General features: G+C 37.9%; 1 protein-coding gene across 1 annotated transcript in view; it reads left to right on the top strand.

The window, feature by feature from the left end:
* The first annotated feature begins 18 nt into the window (after positions 1–18).
* LMBRD2 (LMBR1 domain containing 2) overlaps positions 19–16,806 on the top strand; it is a 32,636-nt gene continuing 15,848 nt past the window's right edge. The window contains exons 1-8 of the mRNA XM_005151994.3: positions 19–254; positions 7,190–7,419; positions 7,861–7,940; positions 9,823–9,918; positions 10,640–10,807; positions 11,711–11,921; positions 14,738–14,812; positions 15,139–15,252. Coding sequence (XP_005152051.2) covers positions 7,246–7,419; positions 7,861–7,940; positions 9,823–9,918; positions 10,640–10,807; positions 11,711–11,921; positions 14,738–14,812; positions 15,139–15,252 — 918 coding nt within the window. The 5' untranslated portion in view covers positions 19–254; positions 7,190–7,245. The remainder of the gene's footprint in view (positions 255–7,189; positions 7,420–7,860; positions 7,941–9,822; positions 9,919–10,639; positions 10,808–11,710; positions 11,922–14,737; positions 14,813–15,138; positions 15,253–16,806) is intronic.

The following is a 16,806-nucleotide window of genomic DNA, read 5'->3' as shown; positions in this document are numbered from 1 at the left end:
GTTCCCACAGTGCCTTGCGCCCGTCTCCGGGGCGGGGGGGGGCATGCCGACGTCAGCGCCGCTGAGGAACGGCGGTCGGGTGTCGGGAAGCAAATCTGGCGGCGGCGGCGGCCATGGTTGCTCTGACACGTAAAGAGCCGGGAGCGGCCGCCGCTTTCTGTATCTGAGCCCGCGCGTCGAGGTCGGGGCAACCGGAATGGAGGGCGGTGGCGTCCCGCGGGGCACCGGCTGCTGATCAGGGCGCTCTGGCTGAGGTGAGGGAGCGGCGCGGCCGGGGGTGCCGCAGCGCCGAGTCACGGCGGGGTGAGGGCCTGCGTGAGGCCGGGCGCGGCGTTGTCGGGAGGATGAGGGGCAGCCGTCTCTCCCCCCCCGGCTGGGAGCATGACCCGGTTCCGGGGCGGGGAGACCCTGTGCTAGCCCACAATGTCTTTGACGAGGAAGTGGCGGGGAGGGGAGGCTGCGGGGACTGCGATGAGGACGGGAGGGACCGGCGTGTTGGTCTTCCTGCTCTCAGTCCCTGATTTTTTATTTACTTACCTCCGTTAGGGACCTCGAGCAGGAAGGTTTACAGCATGAATGTTGATGTTTGTTAGGTGTCTGTCGACTTTAGTTCTGTGCGCCTGACAGGCCATTGATCACACAGTGGTAGGCTTTAATGGCTGCAATGTGCAGTGACTGTCCCTGGTTTGTAAGACCGGAGTCTCGCTGACAGTGACATTTTACCGTGAAAGGTTTTCCTGTGCTTCTGGAAGGTCTTCACTGTGAAGGCCTGATACAGAGGGACTATCCGTTTGTTCTGGTCTTTTCACACCACGTTTCTGGTTCACGTCAATGTTTCTTAAGGAGTTCTTCAGTCCTTCTCTCCAAACTGCTTGTTTTGAAATTGATGGGGTTGGAAAACTAATTCTGAACACACCTACAACTCCGCACTTAGTCAGCCACTTGCTGGTAGATGCTGTCGTTTGTTTACTGCGTAACGATGGAGAGACATGCCTGTAAAACTGGAGATGGTAATGGAATACATGACACATCGTATGCAACTATCAAATCACATATTGATGGTAGTGTGACTCAAATTAGCATTTATATAGTCTTAAGAAAGAGTTTATGGTGTTTCCAGTGTTAACTGAAGTAATGGAACAATTGTTTAAGGTTATATACGTGATGGTCAAAATGAAAGAGCAGTGGGTTTTTTTCAGTAAAAAAAATTATTGTATTATCCTGTTCACCAGTTCCTTTTTTCTTCATCTTTTCACTTTTTCCGGTTAATGCATCAGAAGTTGAAAGAAGAATTTGCTGAAAAGAATAAAATATTAATTTTTAAAAAGCTCTGAATTACCAAATAGTCTGAGTTTGCCTCAGTGCAATGTTAGGATTGCAGTCATGTGGTTGACCACATTACTGACACCTGTTCTGTGGTACTCTGGCAGCCTAGGTTGCAATTTCTGTCATTTTTTATAGATTCCTACTGCAACTGTACAGCTTTTGTATCTGATTCTATTTGAGTTCCTCCAAGCAAGTTGGTTTCTTCAGCATGTTATTTCCAGAATACTCCCCTGACCTCTAGGAAAACATCAGCCCCTGTGGTAGTTAATAAATTAGAGGACATGGCAACGCCATGTAACACAAATAATCTTTGCATGGTTTTGTACCAATGGTCCCTGCTTGCTTTTGAACACAAAAATCTCCATGGTTCTTGTTTAAGCATTTGTCTTTTATTTACTGCTTCTGCGGAGAACCCAGTGTTCCTCTGAATTGGAGATTACTGCTATTTTGAATGGAGTCAGTGCAGCATTTTATGTTTTTTTTTTCTTGTTTCCCTAGCTATTGATACACAATCAATTAAAATTTAGTCAATTTAAAACCATATCTTTGTTGCAATGTAGTTGAAATTACAGGTACTAATAAAATGTCAATCAGTACATAGACTGTTGCTTCACAGAAGTGCAAAGCTATACAAATTATGCTTTCTTGATTAATTTCTCCCAAATTGACTTGATTAATTTCTTGATTATTTTCTCCCAAATTTCTTGATTCATTTCTCCCAAGTGCAATCAGAGAACTTGTCAGTTTTCTCAGGCAGATTGTGGCTCTTTTATTTCTTTAGATAGTTTCCATAATGTGCTGAGGTTAAGCAGATCTTTGTGTGTTATCTGCTTATAAATGCTTACTATTTTCCCAAGCTGCAAGAGTGAGTGTACAATAAGAAAGTAAAAAAAAAAACCCAAAACCTAAACCAACCCCACTTTTCTCAAAACCTGAAATCAGGCAAAAAAAGAAACCCCAGCAACACAAAGCAGACTTGGATATGAAAATTGCTGAAGGGAATATTTTTATTGCTGCTTGACCTCTTGTTTTTCTCTCTTTAAGGTTTTTAAAATGTGTCTTTAGCCCGTTTTGTTGTTTAAAGATGCAAGTGTCAAGAACTCTTTAGTCTGGGGCAAGGAGATCTCTAGCTGCTTTATTCTTCAAGTATTTGAACTGAAACATCCAGGTTTTCTAAAAATCTAACTTTTCTGAATCTGATGTTTACTTGAGAATTCAAGAACAGTGAAAAAAGGCTGTAGTATTCTAGAAATGGCTGAGGTACCAAAGATAAGAGAACCAAAAGCATTGTTTTTGTCTTTATTACTAATTTTGAAGGACAGGGAGAATTAGCGATGACAGGCTGGTCTGCTTCCTTTTGAATTCCTGAAGAAAAATCTGGAACAAAAGCTATTTGTAAGCATCCAGAATGTAGTAGTTGAGTAAAGGACAGCATGAGGTTGTTAAGGACAATTCTTGAAGTAATCTAACTTATTTCACTGATAGGCCTACTGTAGATAAGAGGATCAGTTGATGTCTTACATTTGGTCTGTGATAAGACATTTTACTCTGTTTCTCAGGATGTTTTTGTTGGGGAAGAATGGTGGAAACAGCTACTGTTGTAAGGTCAGCCTCTTGTCAACTGCTATTCATGATATTTGCAGAGTTTCCATAATGAAATAACGTGACTGTGATAACTTAAAAAGGCATAAAGTTTGAAGGATTTTCAGACCTTTTTGAGTGTGGTAGTAGAAACCAAAATGCCTTGAAGATTGTGAAGCCTGAAGGAGAGGAAGGAGCAGAAATCAGTACAGTTTTGTGCCTGTTCTTAAGTTAGTCTTTCTGATTAACTACAGAAACACCGGATAGAGAATGGTGTGGTGTTTCTTAGAGGGAAAAAATAATTCGGAGGGCATAATAAGCTGAGTACATGAAGGGAGTATCACTCCGGTTATACTTCTATTGGTACATTTCAGTAAGGCATGTGAAGCAATGTTTACCCTCAGTTCAGGCCTTCTCAGGCACTAGCTGGGATGCTGCCTGGGTTCCAGCTCATTGTAGGAGTGGGTGAACTAAGGAGAGTATCTAGAGCAGCAATGAGAAATCTGCAGAAAGTATGATAATAGACTGACTGGGAAGGGTTGAAGCACCAATTACAATAGTGTGCAGAATAAACAATCTGGTGGTCAAATGCTTTCCTGCATAGTTTCCAAAGAATAAAACTGGTACAGTCTGATCTCAGATTTCTGATAGCAGGGTATTGGAGACCACTTTAGTGAGACCAGGGTCCCTTCTTCACAGATACGCTCTACCCTGTTTAGCTATTCTTTAAGAATATAATATAGGAAGGTGTTTGTTGTTAAATTTCATGCTCTATATGAAAGCTCTAAGAAAGTGTGGCTTTTTTATTTTCTGCTGCTTCATTTATTAACTTGAGTATTTCTGTACCAGGCAGATTAGTTAGCTCATTTGTAATGTAAATGGTTGTGAGAGTGGTTAGTCTTGACATTGTCATGGTAATTCAATATTGTTGATAGTTTGGAGTCTCCAAGGCAGTTAAGTGTGAACTGCGCCTCAAAGAGTTATTGACAGGGTTTGGACTCTAGAGGATTTAATGTCAGAATTTTGAAATGTATGTCCTATATTGGGGCAGTCAGACTTATATTAGTACAGTTAAAAACTTTCTGATTTTGTATGTGTCTGAAACAAAGCAAAAAAGTCCTAAGCCTACAAAAGAGTTTTGCCTTTTATTGGTTAAGTTGCACTTTAGTGCCAGTGTTTCAGCTTTTGATCTCATATTAATCTGTAGCTGCCTTGTTCTCCAGAAACAGAGTGTGGTGATATTCTTCCCCTCAGCATGAGGAATTTTGTAACTTTTTTGCCCTTGCTTGATAGGAGCATGTTCTAAGCAGCAGAAGGTTGTGCAGCATGAGAAAACTCTTCTCAAGTACTTTGTTGTTCTCAGGAGAACATTCTTTAGGGGATTGGGAATTTTAGCCAGCTGATAACTAGGATGCCATGCTCTAATAGCGAGAAGCCTGCCTAAATAAAACAAAGGAAGAGAACTGTGGGAGAGAAACTTACCTTTACGTTGTGGATTTTTCTCCATTTAAGCTATGTGTGTGGAGAACTAGTTTTACATGGTTTCTGTCTAAAAATTTTGAAATGTAATTTTGAAAATGCATATTTATTATTTCAAAACAACTCTTATTTGTCATCAGTAGCAGTCTGGAAAAAAATTAGGCCTTTCATTTTGTATTTTGAGATAGAATTAAGAACCAGCTCAAGAACAGAAAAATGTAATTTACACATGCAAAGTTGCTTCTGCCTTTGAAAGCAAGTTAAGTTTGGTGGAACTCAATTCCCATCTCTATTTTTTAGCATATTCATTATCTTTTTATGATCCTTTTGTAAGTTCCCTCATGGTAGTAACAGTATAGCATATTGTGCAAAAACTTTTCAACTTCTGTTTTGATAGTAGCTTTTTAGGAGTGACTATAGTAAAAAATTGTATAGATGTGACTAATGGAGAGTATGCTTGTCAGGGTTTAAGCCCAGCCAGTAACTCAGAACCATGCAGCCGCTCCCTCACTTCACATTTCTTCCTCCTCTGGCTCCTGAAGGGATGGGAAGGAGAAGTGAAAGAACATAACTCCCATAGGCTGAGATAAGAACAGTCCAGTAACTAAGGTGTAACAAAAAACTACTACTGCTACCACCAGTAATAATAATGATAAAGGAAATAACAAGGGAAGAGAATACAACCGCTTACCACCCTCCAACCAATACCCAGCCCAACCCAAGCAGTGATTTGGGCCTTCCAGGTAACTCCCCACAGTTTCTGTACTGGGCATTATGTGCTGTGGTATGGAATACCCCTTTGGCTAGTTTGGGTCAGGTCTCCTGTCTCTGCTTCTTCATGGCTTCCCCTCCTCCCTGGCAGAGCATGAGACTCAGAAAGTCCTTGGTTGGATTAAACATTACTTAGCAACAACTAAAAACATTGGTTTTATCAGTGTTGTTCCCAGGCTGAAAGTCAAAACCACAGCACTGCACCAGCTACTAAGAAGGAAAAAAATGACTGCTACTGCTGCACTCAGGAAAATGCTGTATAATTTTTTTGTTTACATAGTATAAGGTGTGGCTGTAATGAGCACCTACATATGTCAGATAGCACTGCCTTCATAAAGTTGATATATAATATTTATTTTCCATTCATTTTTGTTGGAATTTGCTATGATAGTATAAATATAAGAGACTGCTTTCTGAGGAAGCAACAGTGGTATAACAGAATAGACAAGGAATTGCTTAGAATATGTGATTGAGAAATAGGTTAGCTGTCACGGATTTACAAATGATTTAGCCAGAATTTGGAACAGGCAGATAGCATGGGGGTACTTTGACCTGACAGAAATGCTATTTATTTGATAAACATGTTAGATAAAAGACAGAAGATAAAAAGGACGTGCATCTTTGATAAGAAACAGGAAGGTAACTCAAGCTATTTTTGGAATATGGGGTGCTTTGTGTATAGCAGCCGATACGGAGTAAACAGACTGCTCTTACTATTCTGAAATTAAATGTGAAAGTAGCAAAATTGGAGAGAAAAAAAATAATAAAATAGCTGTCCTGTGTGTCCTAAAAGAAGTGCTAGCATCGCAAACTTTGGAATTTTGTAGTGGAAGTAAGACACATCTCACTGCCGAGTGCCCTCATCCATAGCAGATCTGCTTAAGCAGTATACTGAGAAATTAGTAAAAGAATAAGTTTATTTAAACAAATTCTGAAGGAATTTAAAAGTCAACTGAGGAAATCTTTTAGCAGTAGCATTTTTTTTTAAAAAATCTGTCAAGTTCCAAGGAATAGTGAAAGCACTGAAAATACAGCAGTGGGGAAGCCATAGCAAAACATCCTATTTCTGTTAAATCAAACCGGCTATGATGGTAATCGTGATGGAGAAACAAGTCAGTCTGACCAGAGTAATAAACTTCTATTTATTTATAATGTGTGGAGTGCTGTGGTAAAAAGATGCATATTAAAAAGGTCAGAAGCAGTTTAATTGGCAATGTGACAAGTCAGTGAAGTTTTCTCTAATAGATTTGTGCAGCTTACTGGCCCTTTGCATAATAGCACTGGAATGAAGTTTGTAGATGCTTCTAGCCATCCTGAATGTAACACAGAGTAACTAAACCCAGAACTATAAGCAAACCCACAATGTATCATGGCTAGATTAATAACAAATTAATTGAAACCTTTGTTTCTATGGAGAACACCAGTAGGTAGGTGAATTAGCTAGCACGTTACCTTTTACCATATGAAATTTGAAACCTGAAAGAGGTACATCACAAGTAGACACAACATGTAGTGTACTGTACTTCTGTGCTCTCTTAAGTCTGAGTACAGGATTTAAATGCATAGTTAAGGAGCAGTCCATTAATAAAGTTGATCATTAGCTTTGCAGAAACATTTAATTTATACATGTAATCCTTTGTCCAAATTTGTTGATTTCTTTTAAAAGAAAAAAGATCAGAATAGATGTATGTATGTATTTGTTTATTTATTACTGGACTTAAGCATTATGCTTCTAATCTTATTTAAGGACAGAGATTTGACTTCTGGATCTATTGTATGTCTGGTAGATGAATAAGAGATTAGATTAATATGTTGCTAGAAATTACAAAATTGGAATGACATGATATTTTGATTTCTGCAGAGAACTGTAGAACACCTTGCTAAAAACCTTGTTCTTCATCTGATCAGAACTCTTGTCATGTGAAGTAAGAAAAGTCTAGTTACGGGTTAACAAATGTCTGTTAAACAACTCTTTTCTGCATAAATATCTTCCAGAGATTTTAATATAATTAAATGTCTTTTTGTCTTACAGTTCTAATCTGCCTTTCTAAGTGAGCTGCGCTGTGCAGCTGTGGTGACCACTCAATAATGAGTGGGGCAGCGTTGGGCCTGGAGATAGTATTTGTCTTCTTTCTGGCCTTATTCCTACTTCATCGGTATGGAGACTTCAAGAAGCAGCATAGGCTGGTGATCATAGCAACATTATTGGCTTGGTATCTCTGCTTTCTTATTGTATTTATACTGCCTCTGGATGTCAGTACGGTAAGAGAGTTGTGAGATTTCCTGCTTAGTTGGGTAAAATGTGTATGTTTTTAAAAAAACTAATAATTTCTTGAACAGCAAATAAATTTTCCAAAAAGTATCTTACTAAAATAAACACTTGTTAAGTTTTTGCATGACAGCACCTGTGCTTACAACTGATGTTACTTTTTGTTGATCTCATCAGATAAAAAATATATTTCAGATGTTTTAAAATTTCATTATTTGTTTATTAAAAAATAAGTTATCCCTTTAGGTAACCTAAAAACACTTCCAGTGTTTTTAGTGTTTTTACTTACTTGTCCTGAAGATTGCATGTTGTTTTGAGGGTTTATTAGTATATATGCTCCAAATGTAGTATAGAAAATGTCTTTTAAAGTGGGTCTTATTATTTTTAAATAAATGTTATACATTTTTGATCACTGATGTAAAATTGTCTTTTAGACTATTTACAATCGGTGCAAACTTGCTGTTAATTCCAGCCCTGCAGAAAGTAATGGCTCTTATGTTTCTCTTCCTCCAAGGTATGAGCTATATGTTTTCTTCATTAGATAATTTTTCAAGAAGTGTTTTATGATTTTCTTCATTTAAATGATAGGAGTATACTGTGATTTTAAATCTAATAAACAAGGGTTGTCTGTGTGATATGACTACTGAAGACTGTAATCATACAGGAAGGTGAGGAAAGAGGTGAAGAAAAATGCATCTGCATCTACTGGTAGAATTATGCAGTTGTTCTAACTGATTACCTAAGTATTCCTTTTTTTTTTTTTTTTAATCATGCTAGATTTCTTCTAGCTTGCTGTTAAAACAGTAGAACTAAGCTTTTCAAGCAATCTTGGTTATCTGTGAGGACAGGCCTTGGTGCATGCTTCTCTTTCCTCCAGAGTCTTAAAGACTTTAGACCTGAAAATCTAATTTTACACCTTATGAATGAAATTGGTAGCCTTGTCTTATATGTAAGCAGTATATCTAATTGCTTATTATAATTGTGTGTGTGTTTATACACACACACATAGTAATTAGAATTATCTGAAATTTACTGCATTCTACCAGAGTAATGATAGTCTGCTTGCTGTCTTCTGGCAGGAAGGAATTAATCCCTAAAACATGGTGAATGTAGGCCAATGTGGGCTCTTTCCATGACTGCTCATTCTTTAGCTGCCATTGGCTCTTTCCATATGTTGTAGATGTAGATGTATGCAGTGTAGTTATCTGTAAGACAATTAGAGCATTTGAGATGTCAGTTAATCCATCCATGACGGATCTGAGCAGAGGCTATCTGGTTGTTGTATATTTGTGGAAGAGCAGTAAAATGACAGACTTAGTGACACAACTTTGTACCCTTTACTAAGACTATGGGGTTTACAACAATTAAGCATACCTAGGTAAATACACAATTTGAAAACTATTCAATAGCGTTTCTATTTACTTACAATTTCAGAACATGCTGGTGGATGTTGTATTACAGTATATGACTTGAGTATTTCAAATAGCAATATCAGTGTAAGTAATAATTGAGCAGATACTGTGTTGATGCCTGTCAGATTTTAAAACTAGGTGAAACCTGTAGTCACACTATCATTCTATGGTAATTTGATAGTTTTGAAACTATTTAGGCTGTGTACATAAAAACCCACAGCTCAAGCTTAATTAGTTAAACAGTGGAAAACACCAATTATTTCTCAATAGGTAATCTTATTAAATTGACTGTGCTGCCCATTGACTCACCATTGCTTTATTAACCAGGCAGGTGTGGGAATAAAAATGAAGTGCCTTAGAGAGTAGATGTGCACTTTGGGTTTTCCTCTTTCATTTTTTTTTTTCACTGAAAAGGTTCTTGTGACTTTTTGGTCTTCTGAAGCAAGCACTACCTGCCAGAAAAATATTGGCTCAACCAAACATGGTTGATATAAGCCTGATTAAGAAATAACTAATACACTTTCTTTTTTTTTTCTCTAATTGTTAACGCTCTAGTAGAGCTAGGTAATGGGGCCCCTAGATACTTCGTAAGAACCTGCTGCACTAACTAAAGTTGAGTAGTCTTCTGTCTAAGGAGTTGGTTTTTCTTTGCATGAAGAAAGCATTTACTGCCCAAAAAGAAAAAATTGTAAGCTTATATTGCTTAATTGTTTAACTCTGTAGACTGTGAGATACTGGCTTTTTTCTCTAATAAAGCTGCCTTGTCCACATATGTTTTGTGTGGTGAGGAGAGCAGTAAACACTTTAAAGTAGTGATTCACTTTATTTTCTTCTGAGATGGTTGTTGGTTGACTATGTACTCAAATAGTTATGTATTACTTCTATACTATTTTCAAAGACTTTTCTAGATAGAGGAATTTATAGAAAATGTATTTTATACTTTTGGCCCTAAAACTAACAATAATTTTCTGTACACTGTTACAGCAAGCAAAAATGTTTCAAGCCATGGAGTTACATCCCTAATGGAATTATGCCAGTTTTCTGGCGTGTTGTGTATTGGACATCACAGTTTTTAACATGGTAAGTAAAGCAAAACAACATGACAAAGTGCAACTTCTTAACAGTCATAATATATTTTTTAAGAATATATATCACTATTCCACAGACATGTCTAGTCATGTATTATTTGCTAGCAGTGAAATTTCTCTAATAATTACTGTATTAAATTGAGCATACTTTTTCAGGTGGCAGCGATTTACTGTTGGTTTACTTTTTGTAGTTGAAACTGAGCAATTTATAGAGGTGTTTATGGATAGATTGTCAGAAAAAGATAGGGTTTAGGCAACCATAGAGCAAAATAACTCATTCATAAGTTGGTCGATTTTTGAGTAATATTGTAAATAATTTTGTTTTACTGGACATACTCTATAAAGCTATTGATATAGCTGCATCAAACAGGTTGTCTGTGCTTTTGGGTTAGACTGATGTGTGGTTTCAGATCAACCTACAATCAGGTTATTATTTTTGTAGCTGCATCAAGAATATCAGGGTTGGTAGTGAGTTTTCAGTTAACACAGGTTTTTCAAAGTAAAGCTAACTGTATTGTTTTTATCTGCAGCTTGTTTAAGGTTTGCTGTCAGACTAGTATATCTAGAACAAAACATTGAACTAGTCTTTAGCTTAAACACCCCTATCTCAGTATCCAGCCACTGCTAACCTACTGTTTGGGTTTTTGCTTCTCTTTGTTTTTTTGTCTTTTTGGTTAACTGATGTAATTTGGTTTTGTTTGCTTTCCTCCTAGGATTCTGCTACCTTTCATGCAGTCATATGCTAGATCAGGAGGCTTCTCCATTACTGGAAAGATTAAGACTGCATTGATTGAGAATGCAATCTATTATGGCACTTACTTGCTGATTTTTGGAGCATTTTTAATATATGTGGCTGTAAACCCAAAGTTCAATTTACAATGGTAAGAATAATGTTGTAAGGACTGGCATTAGTTCTTACAAAATTGTCGTAGGTAATCTCTTCCATACATGAAATAAGTGTTTTTATTATAAACAGTTTTAGTTAATCTGATTTTTGCTAGGCAGTTGGGAAGCGTTGTTGGCTTTTTTTGTGTGAAAAGGGATTTTTTGCCTATTTATAGAAACCTATGTTTTTGTTTTCTGATTTTGGCATGTGTGGCAGAGGAGCCCCTTGCATTAGCAGTGGGATATTTTTTCTCCCTACAAATGCATTTACAAAGTTAGTGCAGAAACTTCATCAGTGGTGTCAGAAAAACATCTTTCAAAAATCCTATGTCAGTATTTCCTGTGTAGCGCTTCTGTCTACTGTGGATTCTATTTAAAAAAGATAAAATACTTGGTATTTATAACAGTGCTAATGGTGCTCCGTACTAGACACAATTACCTCATGTAATGCCTCATTGCTCTCACCTTCCTGTTCTGAATACAAATCTTGCGTTCTGAGACTGTTGCCTATAGTGACTGCCATTATAGTGTTTCAACCTTGCTTTCAGTAAGTTTGCTAATTTCATGTTGCTTCCTAAAGGAACATACTTCTTGAGAACAAATATATTTGTTTTCCCTCCAGAGGAGGCAGAAACATGGGAGATACAGAAAAATTGTGGCAGCTTTAAATACAATCAAGTAGCAGACTTGCCCTAGGCAAGAATTACTGATAATACTAAGCCTGTTCCTTAAACTTGAAAGGCCTATTGGTGCATAGATACTTCAGGGCTGCTTTCTTGAGGATGGGGTAGGAAGATGTTTTTTGTTTGGGGGGTTTTGGTTTGGTTTTTTTTTTTTGTTGGGCTGTTTGGTTTTGTTGGGGTTTTTTGTTTTGTTTTTGCAATTTTTTTTTTCCTTAGGAACCAACTTCAGACGATTGGGATAGCTGCTGCAAACACATGGGGTCTCTTTCTTCTTGTGTTGCTTTTGGGTTATGGTTTGGTGGAAATTCCCCGTTCTCACTGGAATGGGGCCAAGAGAGGTTATCTGCTCATGAAGACCTATTTCAAAGCTGCTAAACTGATGACTGAAAAAGCAGACGCAGAGGAGAATTTAGAGGATATTATGGAGGTAAGTAAGTAGCTTTCACTATGAAATAAGTGAAGGCTGCTGCTAATCATCTCTGAATTTTCTGGTATTGGGTACTTGTGGCACAGTGTTCAAGTGTGGACTTGAAAATGTGGTCTACATATGTTTCAGTAATGTTCATGCAAATTTTGTATGTCTGATTTTATGTTCCCCTCTCTATATTTCTGGAATCTTGAGAAGAGTTTCCGAATTCAATTTGCAGGACCATGTTATGTGCCTTTGAGAGTATATAGAATGTTGGGTTTTTTTCAGTCAGTTTCTTTTGAGACTATGTTTATTGTTATTTGTGAGTGAGCTATAAGATCTAATGCAATTCAAGAACAGAATGGAAATACAGCCCGTATGAGTAGCTATTCCCTGTTCTACTGCTGTGGTACTGTGGATTGAAAATAATACTGCTGAAGAGTTTTAGTGTAAGAGTGGTAACTGTGGTACATCAACATAAAATAATAGCAGAATCTTCATTCTTTAGAAATAGAAGAAATCTCTATAATAAACATCTGGGTGGGACATAACTCCAAAGCTTACTAGAAAATGAACAAGAAAAACTTGGTTTGCAAGGATAGTACTTTGAATAAATGGAACAGAATAGAATATTTCATTTGGAAGAGACCTAGAGTGGTGATCTAGTCCAACTGCCTGACTGCTTCTGGGCTGAACAAAAGATTATCATCCAAAACCTTGAGAGGGAGGTAGTGATCTCTGCTCCTGGGTATCCAGTAATAGGATGCTTTGGAATGGTTAAAAGCTGTGTCTGGGGAGTTTCAAACTGGACAGTAGGGAGCATTTCTTACTGAGAGGGTGGTCAGATGCTAGAACAGGCTTCCTAGAGAGGTGGTTTATGTTCCAAGCCTGTCAGTGTTTAAAAAGCATTTGGAGAGTGCTCTTAATAACAGGCTTAGCTTTTGGTCAGCCCTGAAGTGGTCAAGCAGTTGGACTAAATGATTGTAAGACCCTTCCAACTGAAAATGTTCTGATGTGTTCTGTTTCATTAAACACAACACACTCTGTGCCTTGAGGGCTCTTCTGTGGCTTAAAATCCCAGCATTTTGACGGAGGCACCAGTTCTGGAGCCAGGTCTTGACATTATTGTCTCACCTGTTTTTTCCCAAGTCTCCCCCCATTAGTGGGAGAATTGAGGAAAAGACTGCCTCTGCTCCTCAGTTTTTTAGCATTCTTGCCAGGGCTGTGAAATCTCCTTTAATCAGCCTCAGACTTTTTTTTGTGACATCCTTAGTTGCCCCTGTGAAAGAGCAGGAATGGATTGCAGTCTGAAGGTTGTGCCTGTCAGTCTTGTGGTGATGATTCTGATTTGGGCTCAGGGAGGCAGCAAACTTCCCTGAAAAGAAAGTCTTGTATTATACTGCTGTCTTGTACTAGATTGTCCTTTAAGTCAGGTATGGTAACTGACAAATTCTGAGGTTATGTCATATACAACATAAAATATATTTATGGTTAATATATGATAAAACCTTGTTTCAATGTTTTGCACTTTTTTTTCCCAACTTCTTTTTCTTTCCGTCTAGAAACAATTGCACTACAGATTGCACTGTACCTTAGAAACTCTGACCAATATTTCATTTTCAGCCTTCACAGGAACACTGAACTATGTGAAAATATGTACAGATTTTTAGGAATGTTGGTGATGACTCTGAGAACTTGATTGTTACTAGTATGAACTGCTGCTGCATCAAATAAATCACAAGATTTTAGCTCTCACCCAGTTTAATTCAGGCTTTTGAATTTTTCCTTTATCATGGATTATGAAAATGCAAGAAACTGTAGTTCTGGATGATACTTCAAATTTGTTATTTTATTTTATGCTTTTTCCAGTCCAGTGCTCCACTTGATAGGGCTGAATATGTTAGGATTGACTCTTACAGACATCCTTGACGCATTTTCCTTCTTTTTTGTAATCCCACTACATAATGAAAAATCCTTTGTCATAGACTGATCAGATCTCTTGTGAGATGCTGAGGGAATCCAGATTTACTGAGAGGCATCTGTTAGAGCAGCTTTTTATATGTGGAAGGACTGTCTATATCCATTTAGCCTTCTTTGGCATACTAAACAAATACAGTTCTTTTGTCTGCTTAGTCGTCCTATTTGATAGTATCTCTAAGCCTTTCCAATTATTTCTGTCCTCTAGACTCTAGAACATTTTTTTGTTGTTGTTTTGGTTTGGTTTGGTTTCTAAAGCGTCATTTGTAACAACAAGAAACCATCAAAACATTATCTCTAGATTGCCAATAGGATGAAGAACAAAATCTGTTTCTCAGTAAGGCTGATAAACTGCCAGAGCCAGTTCTGACACAACTTTTCTAGCTGTTAGGTAGCATCTTTTTATTACTAATAAATGCCAAATGGTTGCAGAAGTAAGCTGTGTGGAGATAATGTGAGGAAGATATAAAATGAAGAAGTGTAAAATTATATTCATCAAGCTCCTTAATGTAGTAAAATGAAACTAAACCCGGCAAGACAAACTCCTCCTCTTTACCTACAACTAAATCAAGAAAGTATTTTCCGTTTCAGCATTCATGTGTAGAAACCAGCCCTCCATGCATTCACAGAATATTGTTTGCACTCTGAAATAGATTTATGTATATATATTCTTTACAAATACTATAGTTATCTTTTATTAGATGTCTAGTAAAGCTGTGGATTTTAGGAAGCTGTATTGTTTTTAAGTTCTGATGGTTGTCTTTTCCATTGGAAGCTCTGGAGCTCTTACCTGATCCTGTAAAATGTTTTAATCTATTTAGCAAAATGAAACACATCTGTATTTTTTTTTTCAACAGGAAGTTCGTAAAGTAAGTGAGAGTATCAAGTATAACCACCCTTTGAGAAAATGTGTTGATACAATACTGAAAAAGGTAACAAATTTCTCATCTTCAGTCATAATTGTTCAATTGGGAGGGGGTGTTCCTGCACCTGGTGAATATTTGTTCATTATTTTCTTTTCCCCTAATATAAAATCTGTAATTGGCATCTTGTTAGTTTCTGACTGAAATTTGAATTTAAATTCTTTGTAAAATGCTTACTTTTGATGTGTTTTGACATATGCAGTATTGAAACAGAAAAACCTACGCTTTAAGCGGGCCTTTCGGTTACATGAAATGCACCAAACATTTACTCATAATTAACAAAGAGCACTTGCTATTCCTTTATCTTCCAGTTAATTTTCACTTGTCTTTCCCAGTGTCCTACTGAGTACCAGGAAAGAATGGGTAGAAATATGGATGATTATGAAGATTTTGATGAAAGACAGAACAGTTATCCAACTGAAAAAAGTTTGGTCAAACTTCACAAGCAGGTATATTAATAAATGAGAGAATGCCTCACTTATGCTAGCATAATGAGAATAAATGCTAGTCAAACAAAAATTTTCAATGCACTTTACCTGAATTGCTGAGTACAGTGGGTTTTGAGCTTAACAAAAACTTTTCTCAGTTACAGAAAGCACAAAAGTTTAAAAACCCTAGTGATATCCAGATCAAATTTCTGCATGTATAAAGAATATCCTCACTCTGTTATATCTTGACATTGTTTTAACTGTGGGTAAGCCTTGTAATGATTGATTGACAGTGCATTCTAAAAAAGAAATTGTAGTAAAAGATTGATATTCACTAAGACGCAGAAAATAAAATGGTATGTTGGAAAAAGTAGACTGTCATTGCTACAGATAGATTATGATGAAAGTGTTAACCATAAATGTCAGTTAGAGGAACTCTCTAAGACTCAGTTTGGAGTTTTTGAAAGCAGACATTCTTTATTGCAGTGCTGGGCTCACATGCAGATCATTTTGCAGAGGTGTGTGCACCTTTTCCTTGCCAGGAGCAGCCATATATTTAGCATATTCATGCATATTTACAGAGTTTCCAGGAAATGAAGACTCTTGGTTGATATGCAAGAATCACCTGTTACAAGCTCAGGAGTGTTGCATCCCAACTAGAAGGAAGTGCAGCAGCAGGGCCAGGAGACCTCCTTGGATCGATAAGGAATTGCTGAGGAAACTTAGAAGGAAAAAGGAGCTTATAAAAGGTGGAAGAAAGGACAAGCAGCCTGGGATGAATACAGGGATGTTGTCTGGGAAGCTATGGACCAGGTTAGGAAAGCTAAGGCCCAGTCAGAATTACACTTGGCTAAAGATGTTAAGGATAACAGGAAGGGATTCTATAGGTATGTAGCGGATAAAAAACAGACTAGGGACAACATAGGCCCCCTCCAAAAGCTTTCAGGAGAACTGGCTAGACAGGATTTGGAGAAGGCTGAGGTTCTGAATGACTTCTTTGCCTTGGTCTTCACTGGCAAAGGCTCTGACCACACCACCCTAGCCCTGGAAGGCGGACGCAGGGACTGTGAGAATGAAGACCTTGGGCCCACTGTAGGAGAGGATCTGGTTCGAGACCATCTTAAGAACCTGAATGTACACAAGTCCATGTGACCTGATGAAATCCATCCGCAGATCCTGAAGGAGCTGGCAAATGAAGTTGCAAAGCCACTGGCCATCATATTTGACAAATCATGGCAGTCAGGTGAAGTTCCCGATGACTGGAAAAAGGGAAATATAACCCCCATTTTCAAGAAGGTGAAAACGGATGACCCAGGGAACTACAGACCAGTCAGTCTCACCTCTGTGCCTGGCAAAATCTTGGAGCAGATTCTCCTGGAAGGCATGCTAGGACACATGAAAAACAAGGTGCTTGGTGACAGCCAGCATGGGTTCACTAAGCGGAAGCCCTGCCTGACCAATTTGGTGGCCTTCTATGATGAGGCTACTGAACTGATGGACAGGGGTAGGGCAGTTGATGTCATTTACCTGGACTTGTGCAAAGCATTGAACAATGTTCTGCACAACATCCTTGTC

This window comes from Melopsittacus undulatus, chromosome Z, assembly GCF_012275295.1.
Source record: "Melopsittacus undulatus isolate bMelUnd1 chromosome Z, bMelUnd1.mat.Z, whole genome shotgun sequence".
Lineage (NCBI taxonomy): Eukaryota > Metazoa > Chordata > Aves > Psittaciformes > Psittaculidae > Melopsittacus > Melopsittacus undulatus.
The sequence above is the reverse complement of the archived record's forward strand: the minus strand, read 5'-3'. Positions and strand labels throughout refer to the sequence as shown.